We start from the raw sequence: 27879 nt of genomic DNA on the forward strand, positions 1-27879 counted from the left end.
GCTGAGCGCCGAAGAATTGATGCTTTTGAACTGTGGTGTTGGAGAAGACTCTTGAGAGTCCCTTGGACTGCAAGGAGATCCAACCACGCCATCCTAAAGGAAATCATTCCCGGGTGTTCACTGACTGATGTTGAAGGTGAAACTCCAATACTTTGGCCACCTAAGGCGAAGAGCTGACTCATTTGAAAAGACCCTGAAGCAGGGAAAGATTGAGGGCGAGAGGAGAAGGGGACGACAGAGGATGAGATGGTTGGATGGCATCACCGACTCAATGGATATGGGTTTCGGTAGACTCCGGGAGTTGGTGATGGACAGGGAGGCCTGGCGTGCTGCGGTTCATGGGGTCGCAAAGAGTCGGATACGACTGAGCGACCGAATTGAGCTGAGGACACTCCTGCAGAGAGTTCAATAGTTACCCTCTGGGTGGAGGTATTACCAGGTTCTAAAGCTGTGGCAGGCGAGCAAACGACCAGTGGCGCCAAGTTCAAAGCTGCCAAGAGTCTTTCCAGAGTCGTCAGGGAAAAGAAACATCCAAGAGCAAATGTTCCTTCCGTCCTCCAGGTGCAATAAAAGGAGGGTGTTGAGGATCCATCTATACTGGCTCGCGCTAGGAGAGAGCTCTTGGTGCCTACCTGCCAACCCACAGGAAACTCGCTCCTCTCGGAGAGAACGGGCACAAGGGATCCCCGAACTTCAAGGACCCGGCTCAGGGTAACTTCTCTCCCATTTGCGGTCAGATGAAAGAGGCGCCCTTCCGACGTCACCCCTGGAGGGCGTGAGCAGCAGTTGAGGTCGAGTCGGGGGCGGGGTCGGCTGGTCTCCCCGCCGCCCGAGCCCAGGGCGCTTCCCGGTCCTCCTCCTCCTCCGCGCGGTTACTGGCTGCATCCCCGCGGCCCGGCACAATAGAGGCTCCGCCCTCCCTCCGCGCCAGCGCTGCGCGGCGCCCTGGCCCAGCAGCCCTCGGCACCGCCGCCGCTGCCGGCCCCGCACTCCCACAGGGCCCGGGTGCGCCCCCAGGCTTCCCGCCGCCCGCCCCGGCGCGCAGCGCCCCGTTCGTATCAGCCCGGACCCGCTCCTTCCACCTGAGCCCTCTCCAGAGGACGACGCGCTCGCCTTGCCACCTCCACCTTCCTTGTCACCTCCTTCTGCCCAGCGCCCCACTGTCTACCGGCTGATCGCGTCGGGAAGGAGATGACCAGGGTCTCTGGGGCGTACATTCCTGCCCCGCCCGGCCGCACCCAGCTCTAGAGCAGTCACTTTGGGGCTTCAGCCAAGACACCCTCTCGCCTCACTCCTTGCTGAGATACCCGCGCCCCCCGCCCCACCACCCTCCGCACCGGACCCCAGCCATTCTTCCAAGGGGCCGAGCTCCCTCTTGTCGCCTTCCTCATGGCCAAGTCTTTGCTGCTAGTTCTCTGCTTCGCTCTGGTTACGACTCTGGGCTGGGGGTACAGCACTCCCCCCACCGGGACGACCGAGCCCCCAGATGTGCAGACGGTGGCACCCACAGAGGATGAGACTCTGCAAAACGAAGCAGACAACCAGGAGAACGTGTTATCTCAGGTAGGCTGCGAGTCCCAGGCTCACTCCTTTGGCCCCAGTGATGGCAAGAGCCTTAAGACGGTCCCCGCTGAAGCGTTTGGAGGCAGCTGTTTGTCCCTCCATTACCGAAGGGGAGGGCTTTTGCTTTTCATTTATCAGAACATTTTCTTAACTGAAGAGACATGGGTCCTCCTCTCAAAGTCATAGGGTCTTTCAAGGTTACAGAATCAGGAAAAAGGAGAGGAGAAGGAAGGGGAGACATGTCACAACTCCCTGAGAAGAAAGAAAAAATATCAAAACCTTTTGGTTCAAGGGTTGTGGAAAGTATGGCCATCTCTTGTCTGTGTGGCTGTTTGTCAGAACTGGAATGTGAATACAGGCGGGCGTGTTGGACCGAGGCAGGTGGTGTAACGTACGGGGAGATATTCATGACCCTGAGTGAGACCCCCAGGGAGGAAGGAGAGCAGCAACAAGTGTGATGAACATGAGGTGAGCCCCACACTGAGGCACTGATGATAAGTGCCCCCCTCACACTGGGGAGATAAGAGGGAAATGCAGATCCACTCAGGTCTGGCAGATGGTGTTGGAGTGGGGAGTGACAGCGGGTAGGGGCAGGATCTGTAACACGTCCTTTTACAAAGAGCTTTCACTTGTTTAATTTGCCTCAATCCTCACGCGTGCTTACTCCTGCTCTATAGATAAGAACCGTAAGACTTGAAAAAGTAAAGGGCCCTAGAGATGGGCAGAGCCAGGTCCTCTGACTGTCTGCAGCCCTGATCTCATGACAGTAAAAAACAGTTCTCTCTAGACTGTTTATTTCACGCCTTCCAGGACTGGCCTGATGATTATGTGTTGGGTGTCACCTTAATCCTAAGGAGGAGGGACGGCTGAAAAAGGATCCCTATAGTGCTGCCTGTGCCTCTACTAAGCCCTTGGACTGGGGTCCTTGACTCCTTCCTGTAGAAAGAATGATCGGCTCCACTTTGGCATTTATCAAACACTAGTCACCTCACCCTTCCTTTAAGAATTATGCTAATATATGCCCTATACTCATCCATAACCTCGCACTGACCCCTAAATCAAAAAGACTTAAAAATCCATCATACTGGGGCTCTGGAGGACCATCAACAAAAACTTTCCTGAAACTTGAGCCTCCTGAAAGGAAGGACTTTGCCCAGAGTCTCTGAGTAGGGCTATATAGGAATCTAAGCAGAGTTTCAGAGAGCAGACAGCTATGATTTTCCATCGGCCCATAAAGACTGGCCACTTAAGTCATCTTGAGCTACAACTCTGTCTTCCACTGATCCATTCCGCCTTTGACAACAGTCCTAACACAAATATTAGTATTAGAAGAAACCCAACCTTTGCAAGAAAAACATTACAAGACTTCTTTCCCCCAACTGCATCCCAGGAACATATCCACTCCAACAAGCCCAGAGCTTGCCTGCCAGGGTCATTAGTCAAAGGAAGGGAACTATTCCCTGTGCCCACAGAGGGAGCCATGACCTTGGGGATATAGGATGTCTTGCAGAGGAGCTGGGGAGGAGCCTTGTCCCCAGCAAGTGCCTAGGATTGTGGTTCCAGCAAGCCTGCCCTTGCGTGTTTTCCTGCCTGGGCAAGCACTCAGAAGGAAATGTTTAGCGCTGTGGAGGCAGCAAGTGCTGCCAGTTTGCTTTCCTGGCTTTGGCCTGGGGTTTGGGTGCAGAAGCTATTCTAGGAGCCAAATGAACCCTTGGGCTGAGTAAACCTACTGACATCTGCATCTGTCTCTCTCCTCCCAGTTTCTTTTTTCCAAATCTAACTCATCCTTTGAGGCCACATCAGATACCACTTCCTTCTAGAAGCCACACTCTGTGTCCTTCTGTTTGAGCTCCCACTGGACTCCCACATCCGGGGTACTTACCACTCTCTGCTTGGGGTGATTGTAACTTACAGACGTCTTGCACAGGAAGCTCTCGAGAGCAGGCTCTCTGACCCATTCATTGCTTTACCTCTCATAGCACCAAGCTCAGTCCCAAGGTGGCACTCAGTAAATGGAGAATGAATGAAGGGGAACAGAAGCCAGCAGTCTTGAAATCGGAATGCCAGTTTTCCAATCCCTCCATCATCCTTTCTCTTTTCCCTTTTCAGTCTAAATCTGGATTCTAGCTAAGGCAAGTACTATTGGAAGAATGATGGAGCTTATTTGTTTTCTTCCTTTAAGTGATAAAAGACTAAGGCTCCCTGAGAAATGCACTCCTTTCCAAAATAAGTAAAGAGAGCTGAACTCAGAGTGCCTTCCAGGAAATGCTAGAGTCAGCAAATTGTGTTGCGATGACCCCTTCAGCTCTGCACCAGAGTGATCGGAGATCTCTGGCTAGCAGGACATCTGACAAAGTGAATGTAGAGCCTTTTTCAGGACCCTGACAGATGCTGGTGTTTGCACAGCCCCAACCTGGTCTCTCTGTCTTTGTCCAGTTGCTGGGAGACTATGACAAAGTCAAGGCCGTGTCTGAGGGCTCAGACTGTCAGTGCAAGTGTGTGGTGCGGCCCCTGGGCCGAGATGCCTGCCAGCGGGTCAACGCGGGGACCTCCCGGAAGGAAGACTTCTACACAGTGGAGACCATCGCCTCGGGCCCCTCCTGCAAGTGCGCCTGTGTTGCACCTCCGTCCGCCCTCAATCCCTGTGAGGGAGACTTCAGGCTCCAGAAGCTTCGGGAGGCAGACAGCCGCGACTTGAAGGTAGGACCTGGTGGAGGGTGATGGCCGGGTGAGAGGGTGCCTTCGGGACCCATGAATCTGACAAGGCTTTTGCTGGGGATCAAGGCCTTGGAATAAGTGGGCCCTGTTTTAACCTTTAAAGGAGGTCAGGCTCTGGGCCGGAGAGTGTTGCGTGTGGATCCGGAGCTGATGAATTGACAGACTGGTCATTTGCAACTCTAACGTCTGAGGGTGATGCCTAGAGCAAAGTATGTCTCCCTCTCTCTTTTGGAGCCAAGGAGGCCGGGCCTGGGAGCAGCTGCCAGACCCAGCTGGCCAAAAGAACTCAGCGTTCTTCTCCAGGAAAGTTACTGCCATGATTCGCTGTCAGCACAGCAAGTACCCCAGAGACACACAGAGAGCAGTGAGCCTTAGCCCTCAGTGCGAGAGCTCGGTGACCCAGGGAGGAAGAGGCCTGGGGCCTGCCCTAGGTCCGGTCAGCAAACTGCAATCCTGTAGAGACACAGACCTAGAGAACAAGTGTGCGGATACCAAGGGGAAAGATGGAGGTGGGGGGAATTGGGAGATTGGGATTGGCACATACATACTACTGATACTGTATATAAAATATATAACTAATGAGAATATACTATATAGCACAGAGAACTCTACTTAATTCTCTATGGTGACCTGAAGGGCTTCCCTAGTGGCTTAGATGGTAAAGAATCTGCCTGCAGTGCAGGAGACCCAAGTTCAGTCCCTGGGTCGGGAAGATCCCCTGGAGGAGGGCATGGCAACCCACTCCAGTATTCTTGCCTGGAGAATTCCATGGACAGAGGAGCCTGGCAGGTTATAGTCCATGGGGTTGCAAAGAGTCAGACACGAATGGGTGACCTGAATGGAAAGAAAATCCAAAAAGGAGACGATATATGAATATCTGACATGACTTAGCAACTGAACAACAGCAATAATATGTACATGTGTGGCTGATTCATTTTGCTGTACAGTCGAAATTAACACAACATTGTAAAGCAACGATACTCACAATTGGAATCCTATAATCCTGGACCACAGGGTGGGGAAACTCAGGCCCTATCTGGGGCAGCCACATAGGTCAGCTGAGGCCTTCATCTGATCCCCACCTTCCGCTCTTCATCTGTAGTGTGGGCTCATGGGATAAGCTTGATTTAGAGTCAGACTTGGGTTCAAATCATTGCCAGTGCTTGCTGCATGGTGATATGCAAGTTATTCAACTGGCCTGACCTCAGTCTCCTTGAATTAAAAAGTAGGAAGAGTAACATCCTCCTTTGAGGGTTTTGAGCACAGATGAGAGGACTATTGAGTACTTGGCACAATGACTGACATAGAGTTGGGGCTCCATAGACACATTCCAGTAATGAATGACCATGTAAAGTGCTGCTGCTATGCCAGAAGCTGGCGCACACTTGGTAACTGGTTGTCACTGATATTCCTTTAAGCAGAGTTGGGCTTCACCCAACTCCAGTGCTCTTGCCTGGAAAATCCCTTGGACGGAGGAGACTGGTAGGCTGCAGTCCATGGGGTCGCTAGGAGTCAGACGCGACTGAGCGAGTTCACTTTCACTTTTCACTTTCCTGCATTGGAGAAGGAAATGGCAACCCACTCCAGTGTTCTTGCCTGGAGAATCCCAGGGACGGGGGAGCCTGGTGGGCTGCCATCTATGGGGTCGCACAGAGTCGGACACGACTAAAGCGACTTAGCAGCAGCAGCAGCAGGGTTTACCAGTAAAATGAGTGTCCCAGAATCCAGCCATGTCACTCAGAGCTGCAGCTCTGCTGTGAAACAATTTCTGAACCAAAGGCACAATCACTCAGTTATAGGATTGGACTCTGGGGGGGTTCTGAAACAACACCAGGCAAAATTTTAGGAATCAGAGAATCATCACAGTTCATCCTCACTGGCTGCCCTTCCGTGGCTGTCACCCAGGCTTCAGCTATCTTCCTCTGATGCAGAGGAAGGAAATCTTTGAAACATGAGCGCCTCACACACGGAGTTCTTATCTGATAGAAAGGCTGTGGGCACAAGCATGTCCAGCAAACTCTTCCAGGGATAGTCCTTGGCAGGGAGGCTCACTTTAAGCATCTCTCATCAGCTTCCTGTGCCTAAACTTTGCATGACCTGGATGTCACCAACACCTCAGCCACCTTTCTCCCACTGCTCTGTACTGGCAGGGAGGACAGTGTCAGAAAAACTGAGACAGCTGGGTACCCCGTGACAACTTGCCACCTTAAAGGTGGGCCACCTCCCAGGGGCAGTTTTGCTTCTAGTGCTAAGGTAAAGCTTGCTGGTGTCTTCCAGGGACTTCAGCAGACAATGCATGTAAGTATTTCAGAAGCATATCCTCAAGGCACGGATGTTAATAAGCCACTTTGTTGTTATGGGCCAAGGTATCATGGGGAATCGAGGATGAAGATGATATAGCACTGCTTTCAAGGAGCTCACAGTCTAGTAGGAAAGACAGACATGCATCCAACTGATAGACTTAATAAAGGAAGTACAAACAGTTTGGTGAAGCTATTCAGACCTCAGTTGACTTGTAGGAGTCTCCTATCTTCTTAACCATGTACTCCAGTAGACAGAACACACCTGCACCATTGGATCTGCCTATCCACCCGCTTAAGTGCCAGTTTCTGAGGGCTGCCTCGAAATTCCTGGCTAGTGGTGTCCCTGTCCAGCCTCCGACACAGAGACGTCTCCCTCTCGGTCCATCTGCACCCGCCTTGGTCTCATGCCTGCCCTTGTTTCGTAGCTCTCCACCATTATAGACATGCTGGAAGGAGCTTTCTACGGCTTGGATCTCCTGAAGCTGCATTCAGTTACCACCAAACTGGTGGGGCGAGTGGACAAGCTGGAGGAGGTAAGGAAGAGTCTAGATTTCTATATCTTTCTCTTGATCAAACCTCAAAGTGTATTAAAGTCAACCAAAGCCTTTTTTTCAGAAAGCACGTACCCTGGTTATATTTAACTCATTATTCTTTGGAAAGAAAAAAATATACATAAAACACTCATCCAAAATCATGCCAAATTGTTGGTGATAAAAAGAAATACCTTCTTTTTTCCATATATAAGAACCACTAAACAATGTATATCTATTTTCCCTTGACTTCGAGGGAACTCAGAGCTGAATAAAATGTAAAAAGTACAATAAGCATCTTACTTTATATTTTAAGGTGGAGTCATCTCTCTTCTGGGTATATGGTTATTAATTTCCTTTCTTAAAGAAACTATTCTGGTGCATGTCTCTGTGTGTGTCAGAGAGGAGGGGCAGCAATCCATCTCAAATCCATTTTAGAAAAAAAGACATAAAATGTTTACCAATAAATAATACCCCTTATTGGAAACCATTCAGGCTGCTCACCTCCAGGAAAAGTAGACTAGTAATGTAATGTCCATAGACAGAGATGCATTTGTGTGACTGAGTTCTAAAGAGGTGCACAGCTGGAGCTATGATTTTCACAGCTGATGGGAGATGGAAGTCATAAACGGTAATGTTGACATTGATTTGTTGTTGTAATGCTTCAACATGTAAATAAGCAATCATGTAATTCTCAGAAAAGGAATGATCATCGTTCAGCCAGTTTGATGAGAAGTTTATTGACTGGCATCCAGTTCTTGAATGAATTCTTGAAGCAGTGGCTCAAAGAGCTGCTACTTCAAGTAGAAAACTATTTAATTTTTAGAATGTTAAGGTAAGATAAATTTAATAATGAGATGATTGTAAATATATTATTATTCCTCATGAAAAAGTGGGCTTTTAGGGGTCTCTTGTGGAGAAGCTGAGGTTCCCTGATGGGTGATTAGTTGAGATAGCAGATGTAGAAGGAGGTGTATGTAAGGCTCTTCAGGGGGGCAAAAAAAGCCACTGGACCAGGACTCAGGACAGTGAATTGCTCTTTGTTTGCCGTTCCCACGCAGCCATATCTCACTTTTTCCATCTGTGAAGTGGGAAAGGTCTGCTGCCTACTTTGTGTGTTTCCTGAGGGGATAAAGTTGAACTAACCATTTCATAAATACTTTGAAATGGTTAAAAAAACAAAGCACTCAGGTTATGACCAATGAGAGAGTAGGGGCAAATATCCCTCTGTTGCTTTGCCAGGAGAACTGGGACAAGGATGATGAAACGTTATGGTTTCAAGGATTGATTTCAGCACACTCCTTACATTCCTAAAATGTTCCCAGAAAGAGAACACCACATACAGATGGCCAGCAAACACATGAAAAGATGCTCAAGATCACTGATTATTAGAGAAATGCAAATCAAAACTACAATGAGGTATCACCTCATACCCAACAGAATGACCATCATCAAAAAAATCTACAAACAATAAATGCTGGAGAGATTGTGGAGAAAAGGAAACCCTCCTGTACTGTTGATGGGAATGTAGACTGATACAGCCACTGTGGAGAGCAATATGGAGATTCCCTAAAAACCTAGGAATAACACTACCGTATGACCCAGCAAGCCCAGTACTGGGCATGTACCCTGAGAAAACCATAATTCAAAAAGACACATGTATCCCAATGTTCATTTCTATTGAACATTTACAATAGTCAGGACATGGAAGCAACCTCAATGTTCATTGACGGATGACTGGATAAAGAAATTGTGGTACATATAGACAATGGAAGATTACTCAGCCATAAAAATAAACAAATTTGAGTCAGTTCTAATGAGGTGGATGAAACTAGAGCCTATTATACAGAGTGAAATAAATCAGAAAGAGAAAAACAAATATTCGATATTAGTGCATATATATGGAATATAGAAAAATGGTACAGATGAGCCTATTTGCAGGGCAGGGATAGAGACACAGATGTAAAGAACAGACATGTGAACACGTGGGAGGAGGATAAGGTGGGACGAATCGAGAGTGTAGCATTGACAAATATACACTACCATGTGTCAGAAGAGTCTGAAATGCAGGGCTTGGATGCAATCTCTGAAACGACAGAATGACCTCTGTTCATTTCCAAGGCAAACCATTCAATATCACGGTAATCCAAGTCTATGCCCTGACCAGTAACACTGAAGAAGCTGATTTGAATGGTTCTCTGAAGACCTACAAGACCTTTTAGAACTAACACCCCAAAAAGATGTCCTTCTCATTATAGGGGACTGGAATGCAAAAGTAGGAAATCAAGAAACACCTGGAGTAACAGGCAAATTTGGTCTTGGAATATGGAATGAAGAAGGGCAAAGGCTAATAGAGTTCTGCCAAGAGAATGCACTGGTCATAGCAAACACCCTCTTCCAACAACACAAGAGAAGACTCTACACATGGACATCACCAGATGGCCAACACCGAAATCAGATTGATTATATTCTTTGCAGCCAAAGATGGAGAAACTCTATACAGTCAGCAAAAAGAAGATTGGGAGCTGACTGTGGCTCAGATCATGAACTCCTTATTGCCAAATTCAAACTTAAATTGAGAAAGAAGGGAAAACAACCAGACCATTCAGATATGACCTAAATCAAATGCCTTATGATTATACAGTGGAAGTAAGAAATAGATTTCAAGGGATTAGATCTGATAGACAGAGTGCCTGATGAACTATGGATGGAGGCTCGTGACATTGTACAGGAGACAGGGATCAAGACCATCCCCAAGAAAAAGAAATGCAAAAAAGCAAAATGGCTGTCTGAGGAGGCCTTAGAAATAGCTGTGAAAAGAAGGGAAGTGAAAAGCAAAGGAGAAAAGGAAAGATATACCCATTTGAATGCGGAGTTCCAAAGAATAGCAAGGAGAGATAAGAAAGCCTTCCTCAGCTATAAAGCAAAGAAATAGAGGAAAACAATAGAATGGGAAAGACTAGAGTTCTCTTCAAGGAAATTAGAGATACCAAGGGAACATTTCATGCAAAGATGGGCTCAATAAAGGACAGAAATGGTATGGACCTAACAGACGCAGAAGATATTAAGAAGAGGTGGCAAGAATACACAGAACTGTACAAAAAAGATCTTCACGACCCAGATAAGCATGATGGTGTGGTCACTCACCTAGAGCCAGACATCCTGGAATGTGAAGTCAAGTGGGCTTTAGGAAGCATCACTACGAACAAAGCTAGTGGAGGTGATGGAATTCCAATTGAGCTATTTCAAATTCTGAAAGATGATGCTGTGAAAGTGCTGCACTCAATACGCCAGCAAATTTGGAAAACTCAGCACTGGCCACAGGACTAGAAAAGGTCAGTTTTCATTCCAATCCTAAAGAAAGGCAATGCCAAAGAATGCTCAAACTACCGCACAATTGCACTCATCTCATACACTAGTAAAGTAATGCTCAAAATTCTCCAAGCCAGGCTTCAGCAATATGTGAGCCGTGAACTTCCAGAACCAGTTCAAGCTGGTTTTAGAAAAGGCAGAGGAACCAGAGATCAAATTGCCAACATTTGCTGGATCATTGCAAAAGCAAGAGAGTTCCAGAAAAACATCTATTTCTGCTTTATTGACTATGCCAAAGGCTTTGACTGTGTGGATCACAATCAACTGAAAAGTTCTGAAAGAGATGGGAATACCACACCACCTGACCTGCCTCTTGAGAAATCTGTATGCAAGTCAGAAAGTGACAGTTAGAACTAGACATGGAACAACAGACTGGTTCCAAATGGGAAAAGGAGTACGTCAAGGCTGTATATTGTCACCCTGCTTATTTAACTTATATGCAGAGTACATCATGAGAAACGCTGGGCTGGAAGAAACACAAGCTGGAATCAAGATTGCCGGGAGAAATATCAATAACCTCAGATATGCAGATGACACCACCCTTATGGCAGAAAGTGAAGAACTAAAGAGTCTCTTGATGAAAGTGAAAGAGGAGAGTGAAAAAGTTGGCGTAAAGCTCAACATTCAGAAAACGAAGATCGTGGCATCTGGTCCTGTCACTTCATGGCAAATAGATGGGGAAACAGTGGAAACAGTGGCTGACTTTATTTTGGGGGGTTCCAAAATCACTGAAGATGGTGATTGCAGCCATGAGATTAAGATTCTTGCTTCTTGGAAGGAAAGTTATGACCAACCTAGACATCATATTAAAAAGCAGAGACATTACTTTGCCAACAAAGGTCCATCTAGTCAAGGCTATGGTTTTTCCAGGAGTCATGTATAAATGTGAGTTGGACTATAAAGAAAGCTGAGCGCAGAAGAATTGATGCTTTTGAACTGTGGTGTTGGAAAAGACTCTTGAGAGTCCCTTGGACTGCAAGGAGATCCAACCAGTCCATTCTAAAGGAGATCAGTCCTGGGTGTTCATTGGAAGGACTGATGTTGAAGCTGAAACTCCAAGTCTTTGGCCACCTGATGCGAAGAGTTGACTCATTGGAAAAGACCCTGATGCTGGGAAAGATTAAGGGCAGGAGGAGAAGGGGACAACAGATGAGATGGTTGGATGGCATCACCAACTCAATGGACATGGGTTTGGGTGGACTCTGGGAGCTGGTGGTGGACAGGGAGGCCTGGAGTGCTGCAGTTCATGGAGTCACAAAGAGTCAGACACGACTGAGCGGCTGAACTGAACTGAACTGAACTGAACTGATGTGTAAAACAGATAACTGATGGGAAGCTGCTGTATGACACAGGGAGCTTCACCCAGTACTCTGTGATGACCTAGAGGAGTAGGGTGGGGATCCGGGTGGGAGGGAGGCACGAGAGGGAAGGTATACATGTATACTTATGGCTGCTTCTTGTTGCTGTACGGCAGAAACCAACATAACATCGTAAAGCAATTATCCTCCAATTAAAAAATTTTTTAAAGATAGAGAACACCAGAGCCTTCTCAACTACCCGTAGCCTTAACTCCCTCAGGGCTGAGACGAAGTGCTGTCTGAACATGGCCGTTTGCTCTGGGAGGGTTGGTAGATCCATAGTCACTTCTGTTGTGAGGTCTAATGAGCAGGGTCAGGGTACTGGAGCCCAAACTTGGAGGCAGGCCAAGGTGGCCAATAGGATCTTGGCAGTCTACTCTTATCACCCCACTCCTCCTGGAGGGGCTCCCTAAGAGAATCAGGTTACTTGGCTTCTTGAGTCTTTCCTTCCCTGATAGTAATAACTAGACTGATGGGATTGGGAATGGTCAACAGCATCCTACTACCAACGGACTTCATGCAGGCCTGGGATTCTTTCTCCCTTTTAGAACCAGCTTCTGCTTCTTTCAAATAGGTTCAAAAGGAATTAGACCACGATCCAACTGGACCTTTGAAGTTGAAAAGTACCTCCCTTTCCCTTGGCCCCTAGAACCATCCAAATGTGCAGGAACATCAGTAACAGCCTCCTCTTCTGCTTGTACCTGACCTTGGCAGCCACATGTTTTTCATTCTCTCTGGAGAACACAGCCTGGGAAAGGTGGCTCTGGGGGTAGAACACAGTGCTCATGAGGCCAAGGTCAGGCACTCAGCCTCTGAGAAGGCCAGTGCGCTGAGCTTTGTTGAAGGGCTATAATCTGTTTCTAGCCTTGTCTAGCAGCTGAGTCCTCTCTGCTGGCAAAGGAGGGGGCTGGGGGTGAATTTGGTGCAATGCCGCTACCCAGAAGCATCTATCTTCTGAACAGTCAGTCACTGGGTTTTTGCCAAAACTAACCATAGTTACATTGATGAGAGCTATCTCTTTTTCAGAACTATGGAATGTTTAGTAGCAAGAACTGGAACCTTTGTAATCATCATCATCATCCCTTATATTTGTATAGCATTAGTGGTTTTACTTAGTGGCTTCCCTGGTAAAGGATCTGCCTGCAATGCAGGAACAATGCAGGAGACATGGGTTCAATCCCTGGGTCAGGAAGATCCCCTCGAGGAGGGCATGGCAACCCACTCCAGTGTTCTTGCCTGGAGAATCCCGTGGACAGTGGAACCTGGTGAGCTATAGTCCATGGGGTCACAAAGAGTTGGACACAACTGAAGTGATTTAGCAGCAGCAGTAGTTTTAAAGCATTCCATTTATATTTAGTTTCTTTGTTCCTATGAGCTGGACAAGACATGAGACCAAAGGAAATTAAATGGCTTTCCTACAGACACAGTGCTGGGAAAGAATAGGCTGGAGCTCAGGTCATCTGGTTCCTTGTTCAGGCTCTTTCTAATAAACCTTATAAGCATCTTCAAATCATTGCTAGTTGCCCTGGGAGCGTCAGTTTTTCCTAACCAGAACTTATAGCAATAGTCCTTCCAAGGGAATTTCTAGGCAGAACCATGGCCATATCCCATAAATCTTGTTAAATAGGATTAAAGTTGAGTTAGGGAAGGTCTCATCCAGTGAAAGTTTCCCCAACAGGCAGCCCAAGATGACGAGGTGCTTTGGTGTGACAGTGAATAATCATGGGCCTGGGACTTGGGCCCACAGACCAGAGTTTCTTGTCTTTGGGTCTGGCCACTCGTCTCCTGGCTCTTGCTGGCCAACTCCGTCTGCAGTCTGCACACATTGAAAAGGCAGAATGCTGGGTAAATGGGAAAAACACTCCGTCTCCAGCCTGACTCTGCAGGAGGAATGGAATTGAACCTCTGCTCCTGGCCTTTGGATAGTCTTGAATCCCAAGGAGAGTTCTTTGGAGGTCAGACCAGACAAAAGGGGTCAAATGGAGGGGCATTTTGCCCAGAGTAAGATCAGAACTTGGCAGAAGAAGCAGGCACATACACATGCGTGCATCCCCCTCGGCTCTGCAGCAGGATTTAAGAGTGGAAACTCCATTTGCAGATGAAAGAGGAAGGAAGGAGAGAGAAATGGAATCTGAACTGTTGAGAATCTCACCTCCTGGTAAAGTGAGCTCTGGAAGCTCTGCTTGGTGGAGTGATTTTGGTTGAGCTTGTGTTTTAAATGGTGAAAAATAGCCCATGCATAGGAAAGTGCATAAACAATGAATGTACAGCTTAGCAAATCATTATAAAGCAAATACCCATGCAACCACCACCCAGCTCAAGAAACAGAGCAATGCTAACACCCCAAAAGCTCCCCACATGCCCTCTTCCCACTTACTCAGTTGGTGCAAATGTAATTACGGTTTTGGACCGTGAATTTTAAATCATTTTAACTAGGCTCAAACACAGCTTTATTAATCAAAAATAGGAGCCATTATGATCAACACATGTTTGCCAATGAGAAATGTTTGATTATTCCTGTAGCATAAAAATCCATGCTTTGGGATTCAACGAACTCTTGGAAAGCATTTTCTGCATCCTGCTGGCTGTGGAAACATCTTCCTTGCAAAAAGTTGTCAAGCTGCTTGAAAAAGCAGTACTGGGTTGGCAAGAGGTCAGGTGAATATGCTGGATGTGGCAAAACTTGGTAGCCCAATTCATTCAGCTTTTGAAGCGTTGGTTGTACGATGTGTAGTCGGGCGTTGTCGTGGGGAAGAATTGGGCCCTTTCTGCTGACTGATGCAGGCTGCAGGCATTGCGTTTTTCGCTGCATCTCATCGATCTGCTGAGCGTACTTTTCAGATGGAATGGTTTCACTAGGATTCAGAAAGTTGTAGTGGATCAGACTGGCAGCAGACAACCAAACAGTGACCATGACCTTTTTTGGTGCAAGTTTGGCTTTGGGAAGAGCTTTGGAGCTTCTCAGCCCAACCACTGAGCCGGTTATCATATACAATCCACTTTCCGTCACATGTCACAATCCAATTGAGAAATAGTTTGTTGTTGCTGCATAGAATAAGAGAAGAGAGCACTTCAAAATGACAATTTTTAAAAATTTCTGGACAGCTCATGAGGCACCCACTTACTGAGCTTTCTCACCTTTGCAGTTTGTTTCAAATGCCAAACTACTGTAGAATGGTTGACATTGAGTTCTTTGCCAACTTCTCATGCAGTTGTAAGAGGATTAGGTTCAATGATGGCTCTGAGTTGTCATTGTCAACTTCTTATGTCCAGCCACTGTGCTCCTCAGCTTCAAGGCTCTCAACTCTTGCAAAACTTCTTGCATTGTACACCGCTGCACTGTATGTTCATTAGCAGCTCCTGGACTAGAGGCGTGGTTGATGGTGCAAGATGTCTTGCCACTGTACAACCCATTTTTGAACTCAAATAAGAAAATTGCTCAAATTTGCTTTCTAACTTCATTTCCATGCTGCTGCTGCTGCTGCTAAGTCGCTTCAGTCATGTCCGACTCTGTGCGACCCCATAGACGGCAGCCCACCAGGCTCCCCGTCCCTGGGATTCTCCAGGCAAGAACACTGGAGTGGGTTGCCATTTCCTTCTCCAATGCGTGAAGGTGAAAAGTGAAAGTGAAGTTGCTCAGTCCTGTCCGACTCTGAGCGACCCCATGGACTGCAGCCTACCAGGCTCCTCCGTCCAAGGGATTTTCCAGGCAAGAATACTGGAGTGGGGTGCCATCGCCTTCTCTGAACTTCATTTCCATAGTCTAAGGTAAATATAAAATGGCAAGTAATGTCATAAGCAAAACAAACATAAAGCAAGAAATGCACATTAAAATGAGGTATAACATGACCACATTTATTTAGAATATATTCCGATATCAAATGGCAAATTTCAACAATGAAAACCTCAGTTCTTTTTACCCCAGCCTAATAAATCCCATCCCTGAAAGGAACCTCTATCCTTAACTTTGTTAATCATCTTCCTCGCTTTTCTTTACATTTTCATCACCTAAAGATACATCCCTAAATACAAGAGTTTTGTTTGTTAACTTTAAATACATAGAATCCTACAGAAGTATGTGTGTATATGTGTTAGGTTTCTTTCATTCAACTTAAAGTTTTTATGTCAATTCTGTGGCTTGTAGTTCATTCAGTTTTATTCCTGTGTAGTATTGTAGTGTGAGATTATACCACAATTTGCTGATCTTGCCTACTGGTGGTGAATATGGGTGTTATTTTTAGTTTTGTGATTCATAGTAGCCCCAGGAGCACCCGTCTAAAAGCCCATCCCACACACGCATACGTTTCTTTATGATGCGTAAGTGGGAATGAGACTACTGGGCTGTTATGCTTATCCCCAGTTTTAAGGGGTACGATTGGCCTTTCGCGTCCACATGTTTTGCATCAGTAGATTCAACGCACCGTGGCCAAAATATTGGAGCTTCAGCATCTGTCCTTCCAATGAATAAAATGGTGTAGTATTTGCATAAAACTCACAGACATCTTACCATATACTTTAACTCATCTCTAGATTACTCACAATACCTAATACAATGTAAATGTTATGTCAATATGTGGCAAACTCAATGTTTGTTTTTTGGAGCTTTCTGGAATTTTGGGGGGGAATATTTATGATCCACCTGATGCAGAGCTGATGGAAAAGACCCTGGGATGCTGGGAAAGATTGCGGGCAGGAGGAAAAGGGGGTGACAGGGTGAGATGGTTGGATGGCATCATAAACTCAATTGACAAGAGTTTGAGCAAACTCCAGGAGATAGTGAAGGACAGAGAAGCCTTGTGTGCTTCAGTCCATGGGGTCAAGAAGAGTCTGATGCAGCTGAGCGACTGAACAACACCATTTTGTATAAAGGACTTGAATGGATTCTCTTATCTGTTCTCGGGGGTCCTAGAACTAATTTCCTGCAGATACCAAGGGACAACTTTATTGCCATACTGTTCTCCCCAGTGGCACCTCTAGCAGGCTGTGAATACTCCATACCCATTTTTACCGAAAGTTGGTATTGACAGACTTTCTAATTTTTATAAATTTGGAGCATGTATCTTAGTATAACCATTTCATTGTGTTTCAAAAACTTACGCTTCAAAACATCTTTCCTATTCACGTAGTGGAGGCCTGAAACCGCATGGGCATTCCTCTAGAACTGGTCCAAGAAAAAGGAACATCTAAGGTGGTCAATGGTCCAAGAACCTTCAGTGTGGTAGATCCAGACTGACCCTTTTTTGAAAATGGCTGGGAATGGGAAGGGGATGCATGAAGTAGCGGTATGTATTGGAGTTGAGGTGGGTGTAGGCACAAATATGGAGAAGGCGATGGCACCCCACTCCAGTACTCTTGCCTGGAAAATCCCATGGACGGAGGACCCTGGTGGGCTCCAGTCCATGGGGTCACTAAGAGTCAGACATGACTGAGCGACTTAGTAGCAGCAGCATCGGGCACAAAATGGGATTCCCAGGTGGCACTAATGGTAAAGAACTCACCTGCCAACGCATAAGACGTGAGAGATGTGGGTTCAATCCCTGGGTGGGAAGAGCCCCTGGAGAAGGGAATGGCAACCCACTCCAATATTATTGCCCGGAGAAGCCCATGGACAGAGGAACCTGGCAGGCTACAGTCCATAGCGTCGCAAAGAGTCGGACATGGCTGAGTGACTAAGCACAGCACAGGCGCAGAGTATAGGTGCCAGGAGAGATAGGAATTAGAAGTCTAGAAGGAAAATCTGTAGCCTCCAAAGGCAAAGGCAGAACCTATTCATTGCATGACTCTTTTCACTCAAGGGCACAGATTCAGCCCAGACTTTTGCTCTAAGTGCACTCAGAGATACAAAGACCTGTAGGCTGCACAGGCCTAAGAGTGCCTTCTGACGGTAGAGGGACAAGACGCAAGGGTACAGCTGTGGTACCACCTACCGCTTCCAGGAGTAGATTTATTCTCGAAGTAAAGAAAAAGACAAACAGAGGGACAGCTCATTAAAATAATTTATTCTAGCTTCAAGGCTTTCATTGAATTAAGTCATGCCCATAAAAACTGCAAAACTTGGTGAAGAAATGCCCCACCCCCACTTAGCTGCAGGACACCTGTCAACATTTATAATTACTTGGAGGCGACTGTTTACACATGTGCTCTTGCATATGTGTGGGTGCGTAGCCCAGGGTCTTAAAATAGATGCATGCCTACAAGCTTTCCAAAGTGTGATTTCTGTTGCCCAAGTGTATGTGTGTGGCTCTTTCCCTCGCACCTGCCTGCTGGAGTTTGCAAACCCCATCCATGAATACAGATGGCACTGTGGAACCTTGTGTGTCATCTGAAGGCTTTTCTCCTGATAATGTTGCATCCAAGTGAGATTTAAAATCTACAGTGGATTTACCAGACCCAGAGCTGGCCCTCTCCCCAGAATGTGTTGGCATAAGCATTGCTGAGGGCTTCTCCCCCAGACGTAAGGATTTGGTGGCCTTTGTGTTTCTGGTCTGGAAGGCAAGATCAAAAGATCGTTCCTGACACTGGGGGATACATCTCTTTACCAACTAATGGGGAAATGTAACTTTTGTCTGTGCAGACCAGGCCATGAGTCAGGGGAGCTGTCTCTTTCCAAGCCTCTCCTTTCTGCCTTCCCTCCACTCACATCGAGACACCAAGTGCACCCTTCCTATCGTTCACAGAAGGGTTTGCTGTAAATCTTTTCACTGTCCTCCTCACTCCAGTGTGGCCTGGAAAGGAGTGTCACTCACCCTGCCTGACCAGAGTGTCCTCATCTGTGAAAGGGGAAAGGATTGGAGATAAGATTTCTAAGATATATTTCAGTTCCAATGTTAATTCACATCTTAGTAAGGGCTCAGGTCAATATATTATCTCTCCTGGGGTTGTCTACACTTCAAATCTAATTTGTCACCGTGGCATGAAAGGTTTTCTTCTTGGCTAAAGGGGTTTACAGTGTGAGCATCTGTCCTTCATCCACTGGCCTAGGAATAGCTTGGAGCTGCCATGATGTAAGCAGTGCATGGCTCTACTTACAGCATTGGTCATCAGAGGCCTGGAACTTCTTGCTTTTTATGTGTTTGACTATCTTCCAGGCTCTGAACGTCTTGAGGACAACCTGGGTCTAAGTTATTTTTGTTTGCTGGATTTTAGCCCCACACGGGGTGTGGACCAAATGGTCAGCAGCTGTTTGGTTGCGGGAGTGATGGAACACGTCAGCCGGCCACCCCTGCAGCACGGGCCTGCTAGCGTCTCCACCAGCTGCGGTCAGGGATTGTGTGGCGCCCCGGCTGTCCCGTCAGCTGGAGCACCGGCTGCTTCTAGCTGCTCTCCCCCTGCAGCTCTCCTCCAGGGGCTGCAGACAGCTGTCTTCAGGGGTGGCTGTCCCAGGCACCCTGGTCCTAGTCATGTCCTGGAGGCCTCTGAGGAGGTGCGGCAGGGTGAGTTGACGAGAACTCTGAGCCCTGCCACCAGGTCCAGTGACCCCCGCCCCCAACACTGTCTCACTTCCCTCCCACAAGCACCCTGCTCCCTTCACCCTCAAGCTTGCCATCTGCACCGGAGGCCTGCATCTCAGGTTGGGGCTGGACGTGCCTGCTGCACGAGTCGGGACCGTGCTTTGGCCCAGCTGCAATCTCGCATGGTCTCCTTCTACAGGAGTCCTTCACATCCCACCAGCCTTGAATCCTCACCTTCCTCCCTGTCCCAGCCACAGGACGCCTTAGCTCCCTTCCCCTTTCTACCTGCATGTCTGCTACCAAGATCCCGAGAGTCCATCCCACCCTACCTTCAGCTCCACATGTCCAAGTCCTGTTTCGTGCCTGGCATTGAGCTACATGTGCCTCTTCATTCATTCTCCAAACCAAGCCTGGGAGGCAGACATCATTATTCCGACCTCCGCTACCTGGGGCCTGGAGAGGTCCCATCCCTCGCCTTATGTGGTTACATAAAACCAGGTAGTGACTGCGGTATGCGTTTCATTCCTGGTCTCCAGAGCCTGCACTTTGCCCACCGTCCCTCATACCTGCTTCTGGGCGGGAGAGCAAGACCACAGAGAACTGATGGAGCCTTGACCCTGGTTGTCTTTCCCTCGGGTCCCAACGCTTTTGGCTGAAGCTGCCCCATACTCTCACCCAGGCGTGCACATGCTTGTCCCACAGCTGGACAAAGTCAGGACACGTCTGAACCCATGGAACAGCCCTTCCATCCACCTCCATTGCCCCAGCGTGCACGACTGGTTGTGTTGGCCTTCCATGGCTCCTTCAAGCTGCCCTCTGACCAGCTGTGCTGCCCAGGGCTGGCTGTCAGGGGTACCCCCAATGCCAGGGAAACCTATACGTAGTTCCCCTTTCCTGTGGGACCTGCCTAGTTTGCACACTTCCCCCTCTCGGCCACCTGTGCATCTGGCTGTGGTCAGAGCAGGACACCTGTCCCATCTGGCAAGGCGGGCTTGCTCTTAGAAGGCGCCCTCGATGCCCTACTGCCTGCCCCAGCACGTGGCCCTCCTGGGAACACCTCTCGGCTCTTTGGCCCGAGTCCTGTGACCCAGCTCCCAGAACTTCAGTTGTCCTGTCTGGCTGTGTCCTGCCTTCTGTGCCAGCCCTCTCTCTTACCTACTCTTCTTCCCTCTTCCTTTCCCTCCTCACAGCACCAGGACCCTTGGCAGGGACGATGGGATGTGTTCACCCCGCAAGACGGGCACCCTTCCTGCTCTCTCTCCCTCATTGCCAGTGCTATGCCCAAGCCAAGTTGCACACACCATAAATGTCGTAGTCACAGCTGTCCCAGAGGGGAAGAGCCAGAGGCATGAGGTCATGGGGTTCAGCCTTCCCCCAGGGCAGGATGGAGAGTGTCCTGGGTAGGCAGCATCCCTGGTGCCTCCTGAGACATACCCTGCAAAAGAGCCTTGATATGAGGAAGGCAGAACCCCAGGGAGCAGTGGGGAGCCCTGCAAGGCCAGCATCCCTGGGGGAGAGGTGCCTGAGTCAGGGAGGTTGGCTAAGGAGGGGCATCTGCTGCTGCAGCCCTGGGGGACCCCAGCTGGCTTGGCCCAGCAGCCTGATGGGGTGAGGCTACCGCCAGCCTGCTGTTTATTCAGGCAGCTGGTGGGCTTTGCTGTTCCCAGGAGGGAAATAAAAAATATTGCTTCTCTGGGGTCTCAGGGCCAGGCCTGTCTCAAACTCTCCTCTGTGGAAACCGAGAATAATGGTGCCTCACTAAACCAGAAAGTGGCTTGGGCATTTCTAAATCAGTGAGAACGGGGCCTTCCAGGGGCCTAGAAAACCCAAGGTCTAGAGGGCAGGGGCTAATTCCATGGGATTTTCCCTTTGCCTCACAGCGAGTGTGAGGGTCAGTGCCGACTCTGTCCAGGCATTCAGGAATTGCATGAGCTCTTGTTTTGCTAATACAGCTACTTAGGCCACACCACTGGGTCTGGGGTCCTGGGGCCATGGCTGGGCAGCAGAGGTGGACACGTTTCAGTCCCTTAGAGTTATGTCACTGACCTTCCCCATGAGTCAGAACCAGCCTCTGTCACATCACCCCAACTTGCTTTTTTCATTGCACTTTTTACTAATTGATGGTTTCTTGTTGATTTCTTATTTATTGCTTACTTCCCCTCACGGAAGGTGGTCTTCATCAGAGCAGGATCCTTGCTCTGGCTTACCCTCCGTGCCCAGGACTGAACACAGGAGTGCATTAATGAAGGAGTAGTGTATCGAACCCTGAACCTTCTGGGGCTTCACTCCACATCACAGGATGTGAGAATTACAGAAGATGCATGGGTGCTGCTCATTGCAGGTGCCTGTGGATGATCAGAAATGCTTGAATCCCATGAAGGCACCAGGAACTTCTCCTGTCAGCCCCGGGAAGAACCTGGCTCCTGTAAAATAGCCTTTCTGACACATTTGGGCCCTCTTTCCATCAGCTATATCCCAAGCTCCCTATATTTAAGGCAGTGCTTCTCAAACTTCAGTGTGTATGCAGACTGCCTGGGGATCTTGTTAAAATTCAGATTCTAATTCAGCAGGTCTGGTCAAGTCGGAGCTTCTGCATTTCTTTCTTTCTTTCTTTTTTTTTTAATCAAACAATTTTTCAGGGACTCTTGCTCAGGTTAGTCTCCCCAAATCTTTGTGCTTTAAGCAAATGTATTTCAATAAATGCACACACACACACTTTAGATTATGTAAAGCTTCCCATCACTATCTACCTTTCTCCCAAATCCTACAGTAAGAACAGAGTGTCCGTATTTCTAACAAGGTCCTGAGTGATGGAGTGATGCTGTGTTGTTGGTCTCTTTGAGTAGCAACTGTGGAACCCTAGACCAGGTCACAGGTGTGGAGCCCTCTGTTTTGTTTTTGTTTTTTTTTTTTTGTTTTTTTTTTAGCCAGGAGGCATGCGAGATCATGTGGAATCTTAGCTCCCTGACCAAGGATCAAACTTGCGCCCCCTGCATTGGAAGGCGACGTCTTAACCACTGGACCTGTTTTGTTACAGGACAAAAATCTCTGGAACTGACCAAGTCGCATAGCAACTGTTGCCATGAGCCTCCGAATTTAAGCCAGCCAGTTGTCTGGCCCCATAGTAGGTAAAACTCCCACCCTATTACCTACCCTATAGCATCTTAACCAATCACCTAATGCCACCCTTCCAGTAGGAATCTTCTGTCTTGAGGCTATAAAAATTGGCTACCAGCCCAAGAAAGGGATGGGCTCTTCCTGGAGCCAGCCTCTGTTCCAAGAGCATCTCCCACTCTAATAAGCTTTATTCTCCCTTCATTCTGCCTCATGTCTGGAAATTTTTTTCCAATCTGTGCATAGACCATGACAGTAACATTCTATGAAAAATAACAGCCACTTAGTATGTCCATGCATTTCCACATACGTTAACTCATTCTTCATTACAACCCACAGGGAGAGTGCTAGTGTTAACCCCGTTTTACACATGGACAAATGAAGCACAGGGAGCTTAAGTAATTTGCCCAAGATAACAGGTCTAGCAGTAGTACCATTGAAATGTAAACTGAAAGGTTTCCTCCAGAATCCGTGCTCTTAACCGCTGCATTTGACTGACCCTGATAACACTTATCAGGAACGATACACGTCCAGTAAAACCGCTCATTCCGGGCACTCTTGAAACAACCTCCTCTCAAGGGCTTTCGCTCCCACACTTAGTTCTGTGATATTTAGGGAGGCCGACTTGGCGTCAGCCCCACAGAACACATTGAGCCTTTCCAGCGCTCAGGATTTGGCGTGCGCTGAAATGCTGTAAGATGGCATGGCCAGTGGTCTGGAGCCTGGTTAGTTTTAACAAGCACCTCGTGGGCTCCGCTGGGCGGCCCACGTACAGCCACTGGAGCCACAGTGTCTGGGCGTCACAGCCTGCCTCTACGCCCCCTAGCTCTGAGCCACCGTGGCATCTAGGCCAACAGCGGCATCTTACCAGACTGCACACTGCCTGGCGGTGTCTGAGCTTTTGCACATCTTGTATCTGTCTGTCAAAGAAAGAGGGAAAGTGTATACGTCCTCTGTGTTTACATGGTTACTTCCTCTATCACCCTCATAAACAGGACCCAAAGGAGAACGTCACATCTAAAAATTCAGATGCTCATGGAAACTGTGGAATGGGAGCCAATGCTGGACAATATTAGATCTCAGTGCAGTAAACGTCTCTAAAAATAGCTAGAGATGAAAGGGTACCTCTAAGTCTGTTGACAGCTGCCCACGATTCAAATCCCATTCAGCCTCACCTTCTCCAGGATGCTGCCTCTGATGCCTCTCGCCACCCCTCCCTTTGAACGCCTGTGGGGCATTTGCAGAACCTGACGTGGTTGGTCATCTTTTTCCTGCAGTGGGGAGCCTGTCTTCCCCACTGCAGTTGTCCCCCACGGAACCCACCCCCACCTCCCATCCCAGGACAGGAACACCAGAGGAATTAGAGGATTTCTTTCTGCCATACTGTACCCTAGACACACAGGAGGTGCTTACCAGTATTGGTTGATAGAAATGTAACTTTGGTCCTTTCTGGTATGAAGTACATCTGGAACATGGGTAATTCGCCAAGTAGGGGTCATTTAGGGAAACATTTTATGTGTGATTAGGAAAGTTTAAAGCCAGCCTCTCAATTTCCTATGTAAATAATGCTTTTTAAATGCAGGGGAGCCATAAAAAAAGGGTGAAGGGGTGTCCCTGGGGGTCCAGTGGTTAAGAATATAGCCGCCGATGCTAGGTCACGGGTTTGATCCCTGGTCTGGGAAGACCCCACATGCTGCAAGGCAACCAAGCCTGAGCGCCACACTACTGAAGCCATGTGCCCGGAGCCCGGGCTCTGCAACAGGAGAAGCCACTGCAGGACAAGCTCGCGCACCACAAACTAGAGAAGCCCCTCTCGCTGCAGCTAGAGAAAGCCCACCCACGGCAACGAAACCCAGCGCAGCCAAAAATAAACACGTAAATATTTTTAAAGGCCGAAATGTTGCCATTTGCAGCAACATAGATGCATCTGGAGAATATCAAACCAAGTCAGACAAAAACAAGTATGACATGAAATCACTTATATGTAGAATCTAAAAAACAATACAAAGGAATCTATATAAAAAACAGAAACAGATTCCCAGACATATTAAACAAACTTATGTTTACCCAAGGGGAGAGGCAGAGGAGATAAATTAGGAATACGGGATTAACAGACACAAACTCCTATACATGAAATAGATAAGCAGTAAGGATTTACTGCACAGCACAGGGAACTCTATTCAATGTCTTGTAATAACCTATAATGGAAAATAATCTGAAAAAATGTGTATGTATAACTGAATCACTTTGCTGTATACCTGAAACTAATACAATATTGTAAATCAACTAGAATTCAATTAAAAAAAGATTTTTAAAAAGTGCTCAAAAGAATAGTTTATGCTTATTAGAAAAGCAGATTAGGTAGATTTCTTTGACCACCTCTTTTAAAATTGCCTAGAAAATCCCTCTTTCATTAACTGAGCCATTGGTTCACATGTGGGGGGATGCAAGCAAATGGAATTTTTCTGTAATGTTACTCATCACTGGTACGAGCATACTGTGTGCACAGGATGGAAAAATAGCAGGTGTCCCAGTAGCTTGGGGACACGACAGTATTATTATTAGGAAAGCCGTGGTGGTACTGGGAAGCATTTCCAGTCGTGGACACACTGGAGCCAAGCTGCCCTGGAGATGCCACCTGAGTCCAAGCGCCAGTCCTCAGCACAGGGCTGGACACTCCTGAGGGTCCCTGTGGTTTCTGGTTGGTTTCTCAACCTGCCTGTTGAGTCTCTGGGCTCCGAGCAGGTGATGGCTGCCAGCTCCCTCCTGCTTGTCTTCAGAGCACTTTAAACGACTCCCTTTTAAAAATTTTCTCTCTTGCTAGGAAATATCTAAAAACCTCACCAAGGAAAATGAGCAGATCAGAGAGGACGTGGAAGAAATTCGAACTGAGATGAACAAGCGAGGCAAAGAGAACTGCTCCAATAACATCCTGGACAGCATTCCAGACATCCGCTCGGCCCTGCAGAGGGACGCGGCTGCAGCCTACACCCACCCCGAGGTACAGCCCCGGCCCCCGGGGGCTCCGACCACAGCCCTCCGGAAAGTGTACGCCCACCCCCTCGCAGGTGCATGGAGCCTTCGGGCTCCAGCCTCCCACGGGCATGGTCTCATTCCATCTACTCAACCATCCCATCAGTCTGACGGGGCAGAAGTGGACCCCATCACACTTAACACTGAAGCCCCAAGAGGTTCAGCCAGGGTTGAAGCCAGGACCCAGATCTGGGTCTCCTGGGTACCAGGCCTCTTCTTTGTATTATACTTCATCCTGCCATTTTGAGCATCCCTTGCATTTACAAGTTAGGTGGCTTGTCTGGGACCATCCTAGTTTACTCCTGCTGTCTTGGCATGATCGCTAATGACTCCTTCTGTCACTCTAGAAGAGTCCCAGTTTGGAAGCAGTCAGCTGTGTGGTCCTCCCCATTTGTAAGGGACTCTGTGAGTACTTCCATCATCCATCACACCGTACGGCCCTCACCCCAGCTCTGGAAGGCAGCCCGAGGCCGACATCAGTACCCTCACTTTGCAGAAGAGGAAGCAGGTCCAGGAACGCTCACGTTCCCCATGGCTCAGCCGGAAAGTGGCAACAGGGGTCTCAGATCTCTGTCTCTGCCCACTCAGCAGTGTCTGGGTTGGTGCGATGAAATGAAACACTACCTAATGTGATTTGGGTGATGCCAGAGGGCCTACTTGCTTAAAAATACTTCCCCATCTGATACCTGTTTCTTTTGTCTCTGCTTACCAAGTTATATGGGAGAAGGCAATGGCATCCCACTCCAGTACTGTTGCCCGGAAAATCCCATGGACAGAGGAGCCTGGTAGGCTGCAGTCCATAGGGTCGCTAGGAGTCGGACACGACTGAGTGACTTCACTTTCACTTTCCACTTTCATGCATTGGAGAAGGAAATGGCAACCCACTCCAGTGTTCTTGCCTGGAGAATCCCATGGACGGAGAAGCCTGGTAGGCTGCAGTCCATGGGGTCGCACAGAGTCGGACACGACTGAAGTGACTTAGCAGCAGCAGCAGCAACCAAGTTATATTTATGTGCCAATAGTTATATATATATTATTATTTATGTGTTATCTCCTAAATTGCTGCCTGTGAAACAGGAGCTAACCCTAAAAGAATAGAAGAGGAAACAGTTAAATTCTGGCAGCAGGACTTGCAGAGTGTGGATGCTCTCAGCAAGGCAGGTCTGGATAAAGTGTTATAAAAGGGGTCCCTGGCAAACATGGAATAGAGACAGCTAAGAAAGGTCTTGCTTACTTTTACTGGGCCACGGGTTGGTGGTGGACAGCAGAGCGTGGATTTCAGGTGACCCATCGCGGGATCCCCTCAGCCTGGGGCAGGTGGGCAGAGTGTGGGTTGAGAGGGTCTGGGACAATGACAGCAAAGCCCTGAACTTGTGGCTCTATGTGCTGTGACATTGAAAAGGGCTGGGAAGTGTTGCTGCAAAGGATTTGTTGCCTGGGTTGTTAGGAATCAGGGTAAGAGAGGAAGTAAGGTTAGGCCTGCGGGCTTGGAACTCTTGAGCAAAGAAATTCCCCAAGTGGTGCCAAGCAGGCAGCAGCTGTGGGTTTGGGGAACCTTGAGCATGTGTTTTAAAGGCAGAAGAGCAGGCAGATTAGGACTTTGGAGACAAGAGGCCCTGAAGAGAGTCTGGTGCCTACACTCTGCCCAATTTGTAACTTGAAATAAACCCATTTCCAAACCAGAAAATAAGTACAAGCAAGGCAAGTAATTTTCTGGCTTAGCCCACGATGACTCCATTGATGGTTTTTTGGAAATATCATATATCTTCAAAAAGTATTTTTATTCTCATTTTTGGGTGTTCTCGACATGCCAGTGACTGAGCGTATGTTTAGTCTGCTTGGTGGGTCACCCCTGAGCAAGTCTGAACTTGTAAACCAAAGAGCCAGAGGACATGTGCACTTTAAAGGGAATTGGAGGCACCCTGGGTTCATCAGACCTGGGGCCCAGCGGCTCCTGTCACCGCCTGTGTGGCATCATCTGCCGGTCCAGCCGCTCAGTGGAATCAGGCGCTCCCTGACTTCAGTCCTCTCTGGCTCCAATTTCCCAGTCGACTGAGCTTGAGAATTCCATCAGTTGTCTTGATGACACATAATGTGGTATGTTCAGGATCCCAGCTCAGATTTCCTGAGGGTAAACAGCAAACCAAATCAAACACACCAAACTCTTTTTCTCCTTGCTCAGCAAACCCTGCTCCCTCCTGAAATCCCCATTCACACACTGCTGACGTTAGCACAATCCACCCAAACCAGGGTAGTGGTGGGGGTAGCCAGGACCAGGCAGGACCAGAAAGGGGGGCGAGGTGAAGGAGACGAGGCGAGAATCTTCCTCTCCCTTTTCCTATCTCTTTAGTGAACCCCGTGTTGAAAAGGGGGTAAAGAGGGGTGTCTGGGTTTGGTTGTTATTTTCAAGGTTCTTATGGATTATGTCAGGGTTTTT

General features: G+C 48.0%; 1 protein-coding gene across 4 annotated transcripts in view; it reads left to right on the forward strand.

Annotated features, from left to right (window-relative positions):
- The first annotated feature begins 881 nt into the window (after positions 1 to 881).
- The window catches only part of OLFML2B (olfactomedin like 2B), a 49050-nt gene continuing 22052 nt past the window's right edge, over positions 882 to 27879 (forward strand). For 2 of the 4 annotated variants that reach the window (XM_006072662.4, XM_025287470.3), the window contains exons 1-4: positions 882 to 1563; positions 4000 to 4263; positions 7010 to 7117; positions 25234 to 25410. In XM_006072662.4, the coding sequence (XP_006072724.3) occupies positions 1390 to 1563; positions 4000 to 4263; positions 7010 to 7117; positions 25234 to 25410 (723 nt within the window). In that variant the 5' untranslated portion in view covers positions 882 to 1389. The remainder of the gene's footprint in view (positions 1564 to 3999; positions 4264 to 7009; positions 7118 to 25233; positions 25411 to 27879) is intronic. The other 2 variants (XM_006072663.4, XM_006072664.4) reach the window with 2 other exon arrangements.

The sequence above is a fragment of the Bubalus bubalis genome, chromosome 6, assembly GCF_019923935.1.
Source record: "Bubalus bubalis isolate 160015118507 breed Murrah chromosome 6, NDDB_SH_1, whole genome shotgun sequence".
In the NCBI taxonomy this organism is placed as follows: Eukaryota; Metazoa; Chordata; class Mammalia; order Artiodactyla; family Bovidae; genus Bubalus; species Bubalus bubalis.